General features: G+C 61.5%; 3 protein-coding genes across 9 annotated transcripts in view; 1 reads left to right on the top strand and 2 right to left on the bottom strand.

The window, feature by feature from the left end:
- TNS1 (tensin 1) overlaps positions 1-3,023 on the bottom strand; it is a 64,493-nt gene extending 61,470 nt beyond the window's left edge. For 3 of the 7 annotated variants that reach the window (XM_057430386.1, XM_057430388.1, XM_057430394.1), the window contains exon 1: positions 2,920-3,022. In XM_057430386.1, coding sequence (XP_057286369.1) covers positions 2,920-3,015 — 96 coding nt within the window. In that variant the 5' untranslated portion in view covers positions 3,016-3,022. Of the gene's footprint in view, positions 1-2,919 lie in introns of all 7 variants that reach the window. The other 4 variants (XM_057430383.1, XM_057430384.1, XM_057430389.1 and 1 more) reach the window with 3 other exon arrangements.
- A 2,873-nt stretch (positions 3,024-5,896) lies between these two features.
- RUFY4 (RUN and FYVE domain containing 4) lies at positions 5,897-12,227 on the top strand. Its single transcript, XM_057430267.1, has 12 exons — positions 5,897-5,984; positions 6,900-6,961; positions 7,270-7,376; positions 8,203-8,328; positions 8,782-8,888; positions 9,020-9,163; positions 9,546-9,822; positions 9,919-10,725; positions 10,801-10,907; positions 11,449-11,595; positions 11,788-11,919; positions 11,989-12,227. Exons 2-12 carry the CDS (start codon positions 6,916-6,918, stop codon positions 12,089-12,091), a joined length of 2,103 nt encoding a protein of 700 aa, XP_057286250.1. The 5' UTR covers positions 5,897-5,984; positions 6,900-6,915; the 3' UTR covers positions 12,092-12,227.
- A 1,043-nt stretch (positions 12,228-13,270) lies between these two features.
- Positions 13,271-14,778, bottom strand: LOC130610413 (C-X-C chemokine receptor type 2-like). The gene has a single exon (XM_057430266.1). It carries the CDS (start codon positions 14,757-14,759, stop codon positions 13,683-13,685), a length of 1,077 nt encoding a protein of 358 aa, XP_057286249.1. The 5' UTR covers positions 14,760-14,778; the 3' UTR covers positions 13,271-13,682.
- Between the last annotated feature and the right edge of the window lie 2,435 nt (positions 14,779-17,213).

Below are 17,213 nucleotides of genomic sequence, written 5' to 3'. Positions count from 1 at the left end.
GCCTTTGCAACTCCCCCCCCCCACCTTGACCCCCACAGCGCCCATCGGGACTCCAGCAGAGGTGTCCCCGGCGGGCGGCCAGGACCTCCCACCCCAGCAAGAAGGATGCGGGACTGGCGGGGCCGAAGAGGGGCTTTGCCTGTCCCGTTCCTCCTCTCCCTCGCACACACATTTGGGATCCATTTCCTCCGCTGACCCGGGGAGCACCCGCCACCCACCTCATCCCCATCCCTCCTCCGGTCTCCAGCGGATCTTGCGGAAGGGGCGTTCTCCCCCCCCATCCCCAGCTGTGTCCCCTGGGTGGTCCCGGAATGGGAGACGGGGAGGGATCGGTGGACATCCATGCGCCGAGCTGGGGGGCCCCAGTGAGGGGGGACAGCCTCCAGGCGGGATGCAGCGCGGCTTGGCAGCCCGCGGCCCTGACAGGGATGGATTTGGCAGCAGGATACCCCAGCACCTCTTGGGGGGCTTGGCAGCGCGGCACAGGGTCCTCCCCCCCGCCTCCAGCGCTGACTCCAGCTCCAGCCTGGAAACTTGTGCTCAGCCGGTCGTGACCATGAGGGTGTGAGTCAGGCTGAGGGACGCGCTGGGGGGGAAGGACACGCTAGCAGTTACGAGCATGGCTGGCATAGGGACGGCAGGGACGCGGGTACTGTAATCCCCATCTTCCCCATGCCTCAGTTTCCCATCTGTACTCTGCATCCCACTGCCAGCCCAGAGACGAAGGGCAGGGTGGGCTGGGGGGAGCTGCCCATCCCAAACACTGCCCTTTCCATATCTGAACACACACCCCCACCCCAAAATGCAGCAGCCCCTCTCTAAAATATCCCTTTCTCACCACCCTCCACCCCACCACTCTGCTGTGCCCATCCGGCCTATGGCAGAGGTACCCCTGTGGGGATGTTCCAGCTGAGACAGGGGACAGATGGGAACAGCACTCCTGCCTCCCATGACAGCCAGTTTAGGGGATGGGGAAGGCTGGGGGACCTGATCCTGCTCACAGCACCAAATAGGCAGGGAAAGCCTGTCCATGCACACCCTACAACCCTATTCCCCCCCCCCCATAATTACAACCCTCATTAATCAGGCTCATTACTGCTCACAATGAAAGCCCCAGTAGAGATGATTGTCCCCACCCCCCCATAAATCACCCCCTCCCATTCACTGCCGTGACAAGCCTGGGCCCCTCAGAAGGGCAGAGACAAGGGTCATGCAAGAGGGATACTGCCCGTGGGCATCTTTTAGGGCTCGTTTTCTCAGCAGAGGTGCACCAACAGGGCACGTAGCCCAGTCCCCCCCATGGGTACCAGTGATGTGGGCACATACCCCAAGTGAAGGCCAGCTTTCTTAGGAATCCTATGTGTCCCCCAGTCCCAGCATCTCCACGTCCCCAAGGCCCCCACACCAGCTTCCATCAGGACTATCCCCATACTGCCCTTGCATGCACAGGGGACATGCACACCTCACACACACACAACCCCACGTACACACCAGGGCACATTCATCTGCATCACACATACAGCCCATGTCAGGCATGTGCAGGTACCCATGTCTGTGCATGGGTAGGGCTGGGGGACACCCCTCTAACAGGGTTCTGCACAGCTACTGCACCCAGCACACAGGCACCCATGCCGGGACATGCACCCCATGGCACCTCCCCAGGGACCTGCTGTGCACTCACGCTTGTGCAAGCTGCTACACAGTCTCACCCCAGCCACATCTGCGTGCTCATGAACACATGCACAGGCACACGTGTGTTACACACCCCCGTGAGTCCCTGTTCTCACTCCCGCATCAGGGACACATGGACGCAGGGATGGACCTGGCACCACACAACAGCCAGCCCACACCTCACCAGTGCCCCTCACCTCCCCTGTGCCCCCAGCAGCTCACCGTCCTGTGTTCCTGGCACCCGCTGGGGTCCCTGAGCAGCCAGGGGCTTCTCTGTCCTCCAGTCTCCAAGCTGGGTCCCTGGCCTGTCACCACCCTGCAGTGACACTCCCCCGGCACTGCCCAGCGGTGGCTTTGGCACCCGCTTTGCTGGCACAGTGCAGCCGGAGCGGCCCATGCCACCCTGCCAGGCACAGGGCAGCTTCCCAAAGGTTAAGGAACCAAGTGAGGGTGGCGCAGAGGGAGCCCAGCACCCTCCACCAGCTTCTCCCCTCCTTGCCTCAGTTTCCCTGGCACAGGTGGCAGGGCAGGATGGGTCCCCATGGTGGGCACTGCAGGAGCACAGGGATCTGTCCCACTGTGGGGCAGTCCCCTGCCACAGGCATCCCACATACAAGAGGTGCTGATGGGCACAGAGATGCCCCTCATTGGGTGCTTACGGGCATGGGGATCCCATATGCCGGGCACATTTTTTGGCACAGGGATCTCACACAGACTGAGCACTTCACAGGCATAGAGGTCCCCGGTGCCTGGTGCTTATGGACGGAGGGATCCCCCAGGCTGGGCTCTTTATGGACACAGGGATCTCTCATGCCAGGTGCTTTATTAGTACACAAATCCCCTCAGACTGGGCACACGGGTGCCCCATTGTGGGTGCTACAGCACGGGGACACCCCCACCTCTCCGCTTACTCTGTAAGGGCACAGATATCCCAGCAGATCCCTTTGCATGAAGCACTGTACAGCGATCCCAGTGGATCCCCTCCAGCCAGGCACTGCAGGGGCCCGCAGGTGCAGGTTTGTGGGGAGTGGGGGTCCCAGTGACACACTGAGGGGAACACAAGGAGGGACAAAGAACATGCCCGGCACCCTGGCATGCACAGGCACGGTTTAACCCCCCCACTGCCCGCAGCAGGCAGGGCCAGCTCCAGCCTCTACCCCAACCCCCCGCACACCCGGAGCTCACCCCATCTCCGTGCCCCCCATGCAGACCCTAACCGTAACGCCGTGTCCGGCGGTGCCCGCTTACCTCCCGGTGGCGGCAGGCGCGGAGGGGCAGGAGGCAGGACACCAAGGACTTCCCCCAGCTGACCAAGGTGGCAAAGCACCAGCTCAGCCGGGTCATGGTGCCCCTGCCAGGGGTCGCCCCGCGGGAGGGTGGGGGGGAGTGTGTGTGCAGCGGCCGACCCCCCCGGGCCACGCTCGGGGTGGCGGCCAAACCCAGCCGTGTCCCCCCTCCGGCCCGACTGCAACAAGCTCCGGTGCCCGGGCAGTGCCCAGAAGGTGCCCGGCGGTGGGCACGGGGCCGTGCGGCGATGGGCTGGGGGTCTGCGGTCCCACCGGGCCCTGTCCCCCCCTCCGGTCCCCCAGCGTCGCCTGCGCGCTGGCAGCCAGGCAGGGAGCACCGTGCCCGCCCATGTCCTGCAGTGCTTGGGTGGGAGCCAGCTCCGCCACGCTCCCCCTCCTCCTCCTCCCCCTCCTCCTCCATCTCCTCCTGCTCCCCCCCCTCCCCCCCCCCCCCCTCGCCTCGCACACGGGGCTCGGGGCTCGGCACCCTCCGGACTCACCAGCCTGCACTCCGGGGCACAGCATCCCCTGGGGTGGATGCCGGACAGTGCCCCCCTCTCCAGCCCCCTCTGTTTTGGGGCGGAGAAACCCAGACGCCTGTGCATTCTCCATTGCAGTTCAACCCTCAACCCCTATCCCGACCCTGCCTCAATTTCCCTCCGGCAGCTCATGCCTACCCCAAACTCTAAATGGCAGTGCCTACACATGGACGGGGGGTGGGGGGAGAGCTTCCCTGCCCCTCTGCCAGCCCCCTGGCATCCTACCAAGCCTCTCCCCTTCCCAAGAGCTTGAGGACACATTCAGGGACCCCCCTGACCTAGCCTGCCCCTCAGCGGGTGTCTGGCTGATGCACCATGCTGTGGGCACAGTGTTACCCAGGGGAACCCCTTACTGCAGGATACCCCTACATGGCCCTGGGCACCCCTACCCCACCATGGAGTTCACACAGGGCAGGGCGACGGGGTGCACTGGGGACCCCCCTACACACACTCCACACATCCATTGGGGTTTTGCCAAAGGTGGTCTGGCAGCAGCCCCTCCATGTGCCCCTGTGATGCCACCATGATGCCGGGCAAGGATCCATCCCCATGGGGCAGCTGCCGGTGCCAAGCGTGGGCAGCGGCAGTGCCAGGCCTGGACACTAATTACATTTGCCTCGGGATGGCTCCTAACGAACGGCAGCACCAAAGAGGGGGGCAGGGAGTTTGGGGGTCCCACACACCTCATGGCTGTCCCCCAATCCTGCTTGGCACCCAGGGGCTGGCAGAGGACTTGGTGGGCAGGGGGTGCTCAAGTACAGCTCCCCCAGCCGAAGCACCAGGGAGGTGACATCACTGCTGGCTCCATGGTCCCTCACCCCCATTTAATTAGCAGATGGCCCCCGCCCCCCCCCGGCTGGGCATCACCAGGCCTGTGCAGGGCCATTAGCTTTATTTGCTGCACTGAACCAGGGCCAGGCCTCATTAATTGAATTGCACCCGCGCCAAGGACAGGCAGGCATCTTATCCCCCCAGCAGCCCCCACCACCACCCCAGCCCTTGGATGGAGCAGGGACAGGGGACCCCACTGCCAGGCTGTTGTGTCACGGTCCTGCTGGTGGGGTGCCTGGTGTGGGGCAGACAGAGCTGGCAGGTGGGTGCACCCACGGGCAGACACGTGTGTGTGCGTACACACACAGGTGCCCTGTTTAGCCTCATGCCCACTACATGTACATGGCTTGCATGTACACATGCACCCCTATAGCCTGCACATACATGCAGTCGCACACGTGCACGCACACACATATGCATCCCCCCCTGCCCCCAGCACAGTGTTGTGATGCTCTGCTCCCCCCCGAACACCCTGTCCACCCCCCCCCCGATCCAATGTGGGGTGCTGAGCTCATGGAGCTCACAGCACCATGCATTGAAGGATGGCATGGGCAAAAGAGGGCGCTGAGGAGACTGGGGTCACCCCAAGCACTGCCACCAGCTCCCTCCATGCCCTTGGCTATTCAGGGGCACCCCACAGCCCAACACCCCCCTCTCCAGGCACCAGGAGGATGCGGGGAGGCCCAGGCTCCCACTCAGCATCACTTCCTACTTTCACTTTGGTGCCGAGCATCGGCCTTGCCTGGGGGAGTCGAGTGTCCCCCAGGCCCTCATTACACAGGTAGGTGCTGCAAGGTGGGGTATGGTGGGGGGCAAGATGTGGGGGCAGCTGGGCATCACTGGAGGCATCCACCAAACAGGATGGTGGTGGGGAGCAGAATGGTAGTGAGTCCCCATGCCCGGCACTAGTGGGGTGAGCTGGCATCACCCCTGTCCACCTCGTCCCCGGGGGTTTAGTCCCCAGCCCAGAAGGAGCCCATAGGACAGGGCTGGCAGAGCAAAGTGGGACAGGCACAGTAGTGGAGGGGTACTGCGGTGCTGAGGACCCGCAGGCACAGATAGCAAGGGGAGGCAGGGAGTCTTGCCCAGGGTACCTCAGGAAAAGTTTGCAGCTGAGCTCTGGGCACAGCTCCCATGTCGGGGCAGATGGCTGGGGGTCTGTGGGCCTTGCTGGGGTGGGCTGCAGCTCGTCATGGTGATCGTCCTCTGTGCCAGGATCTGCTGCCACCCCAGGGCTGCTGTTGGTTGCTGTTAGCTGGGTATGGGGCCTGGACCCCCCTCCCCAAAACTGCAGGGTGTCCCTCAAAGCATTCCCAAGCCCCATTCCCAGGGGAGGGCATCAGGGTCCCCCCAAGCCTTGCACTGCATCCCAGAAGGGATATAAGCAACGGCTGCACAGGGGGACCAGCCTCACTGACCCCCTTCCCAAAGCTGGCACCCACTAATGAGGGAGCTGGGTGCCATGGGCCAAGCTGCAGTGCCTGATGTGATGTGAGGCAGAAGGGGGGTGGCTCCTGCAGCCCCCCCTCCTCCCCCGACCTTCCACACTTCCTCTTGGCCAAAGTACAAAAGGAGAAGCAGGCGGGCGCAGGGACACACCAGGGTCACCCCAGCACCCAGCGAGCACCTCGGGGCACCCCACAGCTCCTGGGCACAGGTAAGGGGCTCTTCCTCACAGGGACACTGAGGCAGGGGCAGGGGGGCAGGTTGGAAGATTGCTTGTCCAAGGTCACCCAAGGGCACCGGGATGGGAACCCAGGCAACTGGAATCTCCTGCTATGCCGTGGCAGGGACAAAGGACACTCGCGCACTCTTGAGCATGCTTGGGCACGCTTCTGCACACACACTCCTGTGAGGGCACACACCCCCTGCAGCACAAACCCCCATGCACACACATGTATGCTCCCCCAGCCCTGTGCCCAGCCACCACCTGCAGTGTCAAGCCCCAGACCTGCCACCTCCATGGGCACTGTCTCTAGCCCTGTCTCCAGGGTGCCACCCCTCAAAACCACCCCACTGCACTGTGCCCCCCACAGCACTCCAAACCCTGTGCCAGCCCCGCAGGCAGCATGCTGTGCCAAGGGGCTCTGCCCTGGGGGAAGCTCAGTTTGGGAGGCTGCATGATGGGGGCTGTGTGCCCCCCTTTCCCACCCCACCCCCCAGGAGCCCCCATCGCTGGTTGCGGTGTGAGTGAGGGAATTGAGAGCAGAAACAAAGGCAGTGCTTCCCTAGCGCCAACCCATATCCTGAATCCTGGGAGGCCCCCCCCAAGGAATGGGAACAGAGGCTGGGCACAGTGTGGGACAGAGCCTGGAGGCATTTTGGGACAGGGCACATGGACAACTAAAGGGATACAGGATAGGGCACCTTTGCACACCCCATACCCCCTGCCCCATGTAAATGGAGGAGACAGGCAGGGAAAGGGGGTGCCTGAGCCCCCCCCCCCCCTTACCTGAACAGTAAGGCAGCTCTGGGATGGAGCTGGAGGGACAGACCCTGTCCTTGGGGAAGAGTTTGGGGTGCCGGGTGACTGTCAGCCTGGAGCCTTTTGTTGCTGCCCCTGCCTTTGCAGATCCCCAGGGACAGCCATGGCAGCGGATGGGGAACTCAACCGCATCATCAAGGACCTGCAAAGTAAGTGTGCCAGTCTGTCCCCTGCCAGCGTGTCCCCTGCCAGCCTGTCCCCTGCATGGCACATCTCACACTGACCATGCCAGGTCCCTCCTCACACCCAGACCATGGGCAGCACATGCCACTGCTGCCAGCCCTGGTGGGTGCCATTCCCTCCCCTGCTCCCCCATTTTACCCCATGGCAGGTTCCTCTTTCACCCGCTGTCAGAAATCCCCGGGCCGGGAGCCAGGATGTGGTGGGAGGTGTGGGATGGAGCAGGGTGCCCGCTGCCTGGGCAAGGCACTGCCAGCTCAGCCCTGCCATCCCACAGGGACTGTGGCTGAACTGAACCACTGCTACAGGGAGCAGAACCTGCCAGTGACAGATGGGAGCCGGGAGCTGCACAGCCTCTGTGCCCAGCTGGAGTTCCTCCTCCAGGTACCTCCGCTCCCCTATGCCCACTGCTCCCTGCCCTCAGTTTCCCCTGTGTCACAGCTGAGGGCAGAGGGGACCCTATGCTGGCTGTTCCATGGATTGGAATGATCCCAGCTGGCATTATCCAGCCCTGGGCACCCCCAGCCAGGCAAGCAATCAGACCAGGATCACCCACGTCCACATGTGTCCTCCTTGAAACAAGTCCAGAGGAGGGCCACGAGGATGATCAGGGGACTGGCGCACCTCCCATATGAAGATAGGCTGAGAAAGTTGGGGCTGTTCAGCCTGGAGAAGAGAAGGCTGCGTGGAGACCTCATAGCAGCCTTCCAGTATCTGAAGGGGGCCTGTAAGGATGCTGCGGATGGACTATTCATTAAGGACTGTAGTGATAGGACAAGGGGTAACAGGTTAAAACTTAAACAGAGGAAGTTTAGATTGGATATAAGGAACAAGTTCTTTACTGTAAGGGTGGTGAGGCACTGGAATGGGTTGCCCAAGGAGGTTGTGAATGCTCCATCCCTGGCGGTGTTCAAGGCCAGGTTGGACAGAGCCTTGGGTGACATGGTTTAGTGTGAGGTGTCCCAGTCCATGGCAGAGGGACTGGAACTTGATAATCTTAAGGTCCTTTCCAACACAAACCAGTCTATGATTCTATGTGTAATTGCACGTGCTGCAAAAGGGGAACTGAGGCACAGAGCCAGCCCAGAAGGGACAGCCAGAGGACACTGTCCTGGCTGGGGTAGCTGGCTGGATCCCAGCCCCACAGGTACAGACTGGGGGGATGGGGAACACCCCCAAACAAGCAAGCCCAAGCTTGTATCTCTGCCAGTTTGACCTCAAGGAAAAGAAGAGCTTCTTTGGGCAGCGCAAGGACTATTGGGACTTCTTGTGCCAGGGCCTGGCACAGCGCCGGCAGGAGCATGAGGGCATTCGCTTCGTCACCTCCCTGGACAAGGTGGGCACACACAAATGCGGCTGCCTCTTCTTGTTTGGGGGTGTACACACACTTGGGCACTGAGGATATAAGGAAGAAGTTCTTTACTGTGAGGGTGGTGAGGCACTGGAACAGGCTGCCCAAGGAAGCTGTGGCTGTTCCATCCCTGCCAGTGTTCAAGGCCAGGTTGGACAGGGCTTAGAGCAACCTGCTCTAGTGGAAGGTATCCCTGCCAATGACAGAGGGGTTGGAACTGGATGATCCAAGGAAGGTCCTTTCCAACCCAAACCATTCAGTGATTCTATGATTCACATAGCAGTGCTACAAAGGGTTTTCTCCCCCCTGGGGTTCCCGCTGCCCCCAGTGGGTGTCCTGGCCCTGGAGACCCTCTTCCTCCCTTCATGGGCTGTTGGGGGGGAGGCGTGTGGGGAGCAGACTGGCATGGCAGGGCTGGATGACCTCTTCTCTCCCCAGCTGAAGACCCCAGTGGGCAGGGGCCGAGCCTTCCTGCGGTACTGTCTGGTGCACCAGCAGCTGGCAGAGTCCCTGCAGCTCTGCCTTCTTGACCCCGAGAGCCTTCGGTGAGAGCAGGGGCATGGGGATGGGATGCTCATCGTGGCATCAGTCGCAGCACCCAATTGTCAAGGGTGCTGCAGGCATGTGTGCCCCCTCAGGGTTACAAAGGGCTGCATGATCCTGTTTGTGGTTGCAGTGAGTGGTACTACGCCCGCAGCCCCTTTCTGAGCCCCCAGCACCGGGCAGAGATCCTGGGCAGCCTGTACGAGCTGGACTGTGTCACCTTCCACCTGGCCCTGTGCAGAGATGACCTGGACACTGCCTGGCCCATGTTCTCTGAGTGAGCCTGGGGATGTGGAAGGCACCAGGGGCATTGGGGGTGACAGGGTCATGAGGGGTACCGGGACTCAGCATAGAAGAGCAGCACACAGGCCCATGTGGCACTGCAGCTGTACCAGCCCTCCATATGTGGCCATGGGTAGGAACAGACACCTGTGCCAGCATGCACACACCGTGCCTGTGCCTTCAAAGATGCCATGTGTGCATGCACAAACACACAGCAACCCTGGTCCCCTGTCACCAGGAGCCACCCGGTATAACCAGCCCTTCTGCCCTCTCCATCCCCAAAGGCTGGCTGTGCCCAGGGAGCCCTGAGGGAGGGCGTCAGTGCCCTGCTCACCCTGAGGGTGACCTGGTGGACCTGAAACCCATGTCCCCTCTAGGACACTGGTACGACCCAGCTTGGTGACTGGGAGCAGCCTGGCAAAGACAGCCCCACAGGCAGATGATACTGACACCAGGATGCATGGATGGCCTGATGGCATCGCCCATTTCACCACGGCACCCTGTAAGGTGCCAGCCTACCCGTGTTCACCCACCTTGGCTGCCCTGGGGGCAGGCAGTGTAGAGGTGGAGGATATGGAAGGGAATGTGGAGGGAATGGAAAGGAAGAAGGATGTGGAAGAGGAAGATGAGGTGGAGAAGGATGAAGATGAGGAGGTGGAATGGGATTTGGATGTGACATTAGAGCAGGATGTGGAAGAGGAGGATGGAAAGGAATTTGAGGAGGATGAGAAGGAGGTGGAGGATGAGAAGGAGGTGATGGATGAGGAGGACGTGGAGGACGTGGAGGTAAATGTGAAGAAGGATGTGGAAGTAGAGGAGGATGTGGAAGAAGATGATGAAGCGGAGTTGGACAAGGATGAGGAGGAGATGGAAAACGTGGATGCAGAGGAGCTGGAGGACACAAACAGCGCGGGCAAAGCACCCCAGTCTGATGGCAACAGGGATTCCAGCGCATCACCACCACCCAGCACAGGGTGCGCGCTGGGCTCCCTGCCACCAGAGCCCAGGCAGCCGGGTGGGACAGAGGAGTCCCTGTGGGCACTGGTGTCCCAGCTGCGGGCTGAGCTGGAGCAGTGGAAGGCATCGTCCCAGGCACTGGCAATGCGGCTGGCACGGGAGGAGAGGCGGCACAGGCGGCAGGAGGAGGGCAGCGCACGGCGGGCCCGGCTGCTGGCACGTGAGGCCGAGGCTCTGCGGGACACCAACACCTTCCTGGGACAGGCACTGGCGGCGGCGGTGGGAGCGGGGGGATCGGGGGCGCTGGCGCAAGCACAGGAGGAGGCACGGGTCTGGCGGGAGGTGGCAGAGGAGCAGGGTGCCCAGCTGGCCACGGCACAGGCAGAGGTTGCAGCGGTGTCCTCGCACCTGCGGGAATGCCAGGCGGCACTGGCAGCAGTGGGACAAATGGACATGCCAAAGGATGCCGGTGCCCCAGATGAGGTGGCTGCCATGGAAGAGGTGCTGCAGCGGGCACTAGAGATCGCCTGTGGTCCCCAGGAGTCCCTGCCAGAACAACAGGCAGAGGGGGAGCCCAGCACAGCCATCAGCATGGCCATGGTATGGACAAGCCTGAGGGGACCCTACAGGGACGAGGGGTGGGGGAGCCATGGCTGAGCCTCTCCTCTCCCACAGCGCTTGGCCACCCTGGCCGCAGCAGTGCGGGAGGAGGCCTGGCAGAGCCAGCAGCAGCTCCAGGCAAAGAGGCAAGAGGTGGCCCAGCTGCAGGAGCAGCTCAGCAGGTTGGGCATGGAACCCCTGCACCCACCACCCCATCTCCACCCATCATAGGCTTTCCCCTGCTACCCTCCATGATGCCACACTTGAACCCAGGGGAGCAGCCCCTGGGGATGGGCAGGGGAAGGAGGGAAGGATATGGGGAAGGAGGGCTGGAGGGAGGAGTCAATCTGGGGACTCATCGGTGGAAGGATGGAGTAATTCATTTGGGGCAAATAGATGGGCAAAGGGATGGAAGGGTGGATGGAGGGATGAATTCGGAGTGAATAAATTGATGTGTGGGTACACAGAGGGATGGAGGGATGAATGCGGGACAAGTGGATGGAGAAATGGAGGCGTGGATGGGCAGAAGTCCAGAGGGCAGATGAACAACTGGTAGATGTATGGATGGATGTCCCAGCAGATGGTAAGGTGGCTGTGGGGGTAGGGAGCCAGTTTGGGGATGGATGGTCAGCAGATAAAGGGAGAGAGAGAGGTATGAACGGATGGATGGAGAGACAGCCAGCTGAGGGACAGGGGCACCGTCTCCCCCCTGCTCTGCACCAGGGCCCGGCAGGATGGCGAGCGCTGGGCATCGGCTCTGCAGCGGGCGCAGCGAGAGGCTCTGGAGCGGGAGGCCACACGTGGTGCGGAGCAGGCACGGCAGCAGGAACTCATCCGGGACATGAAGGGGCGGCTGCTGGAGCTGCTGCGGTGAGAGTCCCGGGTACCCCACACGTGTGGAACCATGCACGGGCAGGAGGCCCGAACAAACCCTTTTGCCCAGAGGAGGGCACCAGAGCTCAGGCGAATCCTGCTCACCACCTTGGGTCTGGGGTGTCAGGGCATGTTTATGAACCCCCACCAGGCATGCTCCTGCCAGAGCTGACCTGTGCTCTCCCACAGGGAGAAGGATGCCCTGTGGCAGAAGACAGAGGGCATCAACACTGCAATGCCCAGCACAGCACCCCGCGATGCAGGGCTGTGCGCCCGCTGCCACAAGGATTTCCACCTCCTCTCCCGGCGGTACAACTGCAGGTGGGCAATGGGGGGGCACTGGGGGTGACACTGGCATGGCACGGCTCTCACTGCCTGCTCTCTCGGCAGGTTATGCCAGGGTAAGGTATGCCACGCATGTTCTGTGGACGTGGGCAAGCAGGGACGCTGCTGCCTGCTTTGCTACCAGCAAAGGCACTCACAGGCTGTATGAGTCAGGACTGCAACCCTCACACTGGGCCTGGGATACCCCCTGCCCTGACTGTCTCCTCTCCGACTTGCTGGGGACCAAAGTGTCCAGGGCCTGCAGGCAGGTCCGGCTGCCTGACTTCCCAGGTTGAGATGTGTCTTTCTTGTGGCTGGTCTGCACAGAAGAGAACACACTCCTGCTACCCCTGTGACTCCTGTGTTATCTATTGGTCGTCGACAGATGAATGAACAGCATGGAGGTGTCCAAGCCCTCCCGAGGGAGGACTATCCCCATAAGGGGCATCCCAGCTGCAGCCAGGCTAAGTTGGCAACTGCCCCATCCCACACGGGGAAGCAGCAGTGGGCAGCGGACACAACTCTTGGCCAATAACCCTGGCTTCCTGCCATGCTGCAAGGAACCGCTTGGGCAAGCGTTTTCCAGGTGCAAAGGTGATGGGCTGTCCCTGCCCTGCCCTGAATCCCCAGGGCTCCCCACGTGGGTGCTGGGGGGGAACCCCATACCCACCCATGAGCCAGCATACAGCTGGCACCCACTGATGCTTCCACAGTTAAGGACCCCCAGGAGCCTGAATCAGGCACTATGGAGGAGCAGGACAGGACTCCTGTGCAGAGATGCTTGGGCAGGCTGGTACAGGCACCCTAATGCCTGGTATACAGGGTGGCAGGGGTGACCCCAGTAGGGTCTCAGCCCTCTCTTCAGCCACTCTACCCTACTCTGGTGCCAGCCCCAGTTGCCCAAGCCAGAGTAGAAACATCACGGTTGTGTAAGGTAGAAGTTCCCAGCCTTTTGCACAATGATGTCCTGTCACTGCAGCATCGGGGGGGTGGAGGGGAGCAGGGAGTGTTCCGGGTGCTGGCCCTCTTCAGGCAGGGGTCACAGAGCTGTCTTGGTCTCAGCAAGGGGCTGCCCAGGAACCTTGCAGTGATTTGCTTCACTGGGGCTCAGATCGGGATCAGTAAGGCGGAGGTTTTGTCCCCAGGTGGGACAAATGCTGCACAGAGACCCCTGCACCAGAGATGTGCCAGGACATGGCTGGGTGGCTGCAGGGATAGAGACCTCTGGGATCATGTAGGATGCTGAACCTACTGCAATAGCTTCTTGTGCGACAGCCCTTCCCCTGGCCTGGAAGTGGGGTTACCCACACCCCACCACGCTCAGCTGGCACCACTGCTTTGGCACTGAGGTGGGCAGCCCAGGACCCACCGTCCCCAGAGATGTGCTCTGGCCCCATTGCAGCACTTCCCTCCCTTTGGCAAAAGGGAGCCCGGTCTGGGTGACCAACCCACCAACTCCTTTATTGCTGGATGGCCATTGGCCGCAAACACCATCCCCACAGCAAGGGCGCAGAATCCCAGAAGTCACAGGCTCCGCCCCTGAGCGGGCACAGTGGGCAGCGCTTGGCATCACTCCCCTGGCAGAGGGGTTGTACTGCCTCATTGCACAAGCCCCTTTCCAGCCAGGTTCCAGCATCCAGTGGTGGCCCTGCCCATCCCCATGGCATTGCCACCTGCATCTTGAGGGCTGTCTGCAAATGCTGGTGGATGTGAGGTGCTGGGAACTGCTGGGAGCCACGAGGGTTGGGCCCCAGCAGGGCTCAGAGGGTGGTGGAGGTGTTGCCAGAGGTGGAGGCGTAGGAGGCGCGGCCATAGCGGGTCACAGCATCCTTGCTGATGAGCCCACGCTGTGCCAAGATCTTGAGGAAGCTGTTGCGAAACTTCTGCCCGATAAAGGCGTAGATAATGGGGTTAATGCAGCTGTGGGAGAAGCCCAGGACCTGTGTGACGGAGAGGGCTGTGTCAATGCGATTCCTTCGCTCACAGGTCTCAGCGATGGCTTGTGTCCTCATGAGAGTGTCGCTCACCAGCGTGATGTTGTAAGGCAGCCAGCAGATGAGGAAGACCAGCACCACGGCAAAGATGACCCTCATGGCCCGCTGCTTCTGTGCATTCTTGGTCTGCAGGAGGGTGTGGATGGTGACACCATAGCAGAAGAGCATCACCAGGAGGGGCAGGGCAAAGCCGAAGGTCTGCGGCAGGACCCGCAGCACCACGCGCCACTTGGTTGTGTCCTCGTTGCCGATGCTCTCGTAGCACACGGTGCCATTGTTGGGAGAAGTGAAAGCTTCACGGAAGAGCAGCACAGGCAGGGAAAGCAGCACAGAGAAGACCCAGATGCCCAAGCAAACAAACTTCACCCAGTGCCTCTTCTCGGTGGCGGGCCGGGTGGCATAGACAATGGCCAGGTAGCGGTCCACACTAATGCAGGCCAGCAGCAGGATGCCACTGTAGAAGTTGGCCTCCTGCAGCACGGAGATGGCTTTGCACATCACGGTGCCAAAGACCCACTCGTGGGCTCGATAGGCAGCCCAGAGGGGCAGGCTGAAGGCAAAGAGCAGGTCTGCCACAGCGAGGTTGAGCAGGTAGACGTCGGTGACAGAGCGGCTGGTGTGGCTGGAGTTCACCACCAGCACCACCAGCCCGTTCCCCACCACGCTGAGGATGAAGACGAGGCAGTAGATCACCACCACCAGGTACTTGTTGAGAATGGAGGTGTCAGGCCGGCACGGGGCAGAGAAGATAGCAGTGTCGGGCATGGCTGTGCTGTAGTCATAGGTGTAGTTGTAGAAGGAGAGGAACTTGGATAAATCCCCACTGAAGGAGTACGATTCCATTTTGTCTGTGGAGCACAAAGCAGCACAAAGGGGAGGGGGAGCTGGTGTGGGCCAGTGGTGACAGTGTCTCCGGGTGCTCTTGGCATCCCTGTTGCCTGCCAGGTCCCCTCCCAGCCAGTGAGAAACCCCCCTCCATCATTCCACTATAACAATGATGTGCCAGGTAATGACACTGCAGATGGACACTGTCCCTCATATGCCCACTTGTACAACACCCCCAGCACTCCCCAGACACCTCAACCCTGTCCTTTCCTTGTCTCCCATGGAAGAAGAGGTTCCCCCACAGACTGGCCACCTCTCCTTGGGTTTGGGGGGGTTCCATGCAGCCATCATGTCCTTCCAGGAATCACCTGGTCCCTCCAGCATCCCTGGATCCCCTGATTTGTGTAGGTCCTTCAAGACCCTCTGAGGTTTTTGGGCATCTCAAAAGTCCTTCAAGCACCTCTGGATCCCTCCAGCCTCTCCATCCCCTTGATCATCGCCGCTGCAGCTGCCCCTCCTGCCATCCCAGCTAGCAGCAAGACTGCGGTCGCGGTGGCCAGAGCAGGCAGCACTTGAGAAGGTCTGAAGGTCGTTTCACACCCTTCTTCCACTTCCCCTGAATCCTGCCACAGCATGAGTAGTTTCACGACCCAGACGGAAGGCCGTGTCACCCTTTGCAGGCAGCTTTGGAAATACTTCATGTCTCTGGTTTTCCTGTTCTCAGCTGGGTGGTGCTGTACGTGCCAGTGTCTCCTGCACTAAGCCGTGATGGGGAAATCACAGGTGAGAGTAGCTCTTCTTGTCTTCTCACGTAGGACATCCTGCTCTGTCCCTGCCTCCTCAAAGACCATTGAGTTTCAGCCTTCTCCCAATATGGATCTGGGCTCACATTTCACTCTAGTTTCACTCATCTGCCCCATTTCTGAGCCCCCAAGCCCCTGCAGAGCTTGGCAATGCCAGTGCTGCTTGGGGGTGCTGAGTCTCCACAGTACTGGAGGGTCTCTGGTCCCAAGCTGGCCCTGTCTGAGCCCAAACCCTTCCTGGGACCACGTTTCTCCTTCTGCCCAGCAGAAATTCCCTGCTGCAGCTGGGCAGGTGCCCCTACCCAGAAAAATCCCTGGTTCTGCCAGCCCCATTCCAGTGGTGGTCCCAGGATGGTGATCCTGGGATGGTGATACCCCAACATCCCAGAGGACCACATCTGGGAACACTGCCAGTGACGATGGGGGAAGGTCCTCCCAAGCAGGACTGCTGCAGACGTGGGGTAGAACCGGACACCAGAGCTTCCCCTAAAGTTATTTTTGGCTGCTTCTTTCTGCCTCCCCACTCCAAAATCCCAGCGGTTCCTCTGGGACCAGGCACTCCCCACCCACAGATGCCCTGCAGATGGCCTGGCTGGGGAAACAAGCAGCACCCCATTTCCCTTCCTGACTCCAGAAGAGTTGGTGGGATGCTGGGGTGGCCTTGGGGGTCCCCAAAGGATTCGAGGAAGGAGGGATATGGCATAGGAAGGAGGGATATGGCATGGGGATGTGTTCTGCATGCGAGGAAATGGGAGCAGGCACTTTACCCTGGGGCACGCATGGTTGATGTCCATGGGGACCATAGGGGTTCTGCAACCCAGATGAGCCCCAAGCACAGCCCTGGTGGCTCCCACCCACCACCTCCCGCTGCCCCACAGCAGGCAGCCCCTCAGGTAGCCAGAGCAGCCCACCCTGGCCCCCAGACCAGCCCACTCCACGTGTGAGGGATCTCAGCTGAGTGCTGGGGAGCCAACAAAGCCTGAGGACAGCCCCGGTCTCCAGTGGAGCACCCTAGGGACTCACCGCTTGCTGCCCTTGCTGTCCCCAAATCTGGGGTCTTCTCCTGGTCCCAAGCTAGTTCTCACTAGGAAACTCTGGGGCACGGGATGAATCCAAGCGTCACCCCCAGAGGGCTCCGGCACCGAGGGTCACCAGGCCAGCCAGAGGGGCTCTCACCTGAGGCTGCTGCCGTGCAACCTCCTGGCACCCCTTCCTTTCACAGCCCGCTTTATGCTGCTCGGGGAGGAAGCGAGGTTGCAAAAGCTTCACCCAGAGTGAAGGGGAAGTGGCAGACAGAAGGGACCCTTCTGCACCCCCTCAGGACACCCTCCCCAGCACCAGGGCTGGGGGGAGCCCGCAGCCCCCCTGCCACCCTCCTGTCCCAGGGTGTCCCAGGACCCCTGGCAGCGGGTGACACCAGGTTGCACCCAGAGGTGCATCACCCTCCTGCAGTGACGTACCCCGGGGGTCTCCAGCTGGGGGTCTCTACTTTGTCCCCTTGCCCGCAGTGAATGCAGGGCTCCTTTTCGAGCCTCCCCCAGGTGCTATAGCCCTCTCCCCCCCCCCCCCCCCCGGCCCCCTGGAGAGCAGGGCCCCCCTGGGGCCGTGGGGCAGGCCAGCGGACAACGGCAGGGCAGGGCTCCGTGCCGTGGGTTCCTGGTACAGCGGA

The sequence above is a fragment of the Pezoporus wallicus genome, unplaced genomic scaffold (genome assembly GCF_028554395.1).
Source record: "Pezoporus wallicus isolate ANWC-B61680 ecotype Strahan unplaced genomic scaffold, APGP_CSIRO_Pwel_v1 contig_5261, whole genome shotgun sequence".
In the NCBI taxonomy this organism is placed as follows: Eukaryota; Metazoa; Chordata; class Aves; order Psittaciformes; family Psittacidae; genus Pezoporus; species Pezoporus wallicus.
This window is presented reverse-complemented; position numbering and strand designations above follow the sequence as displayed.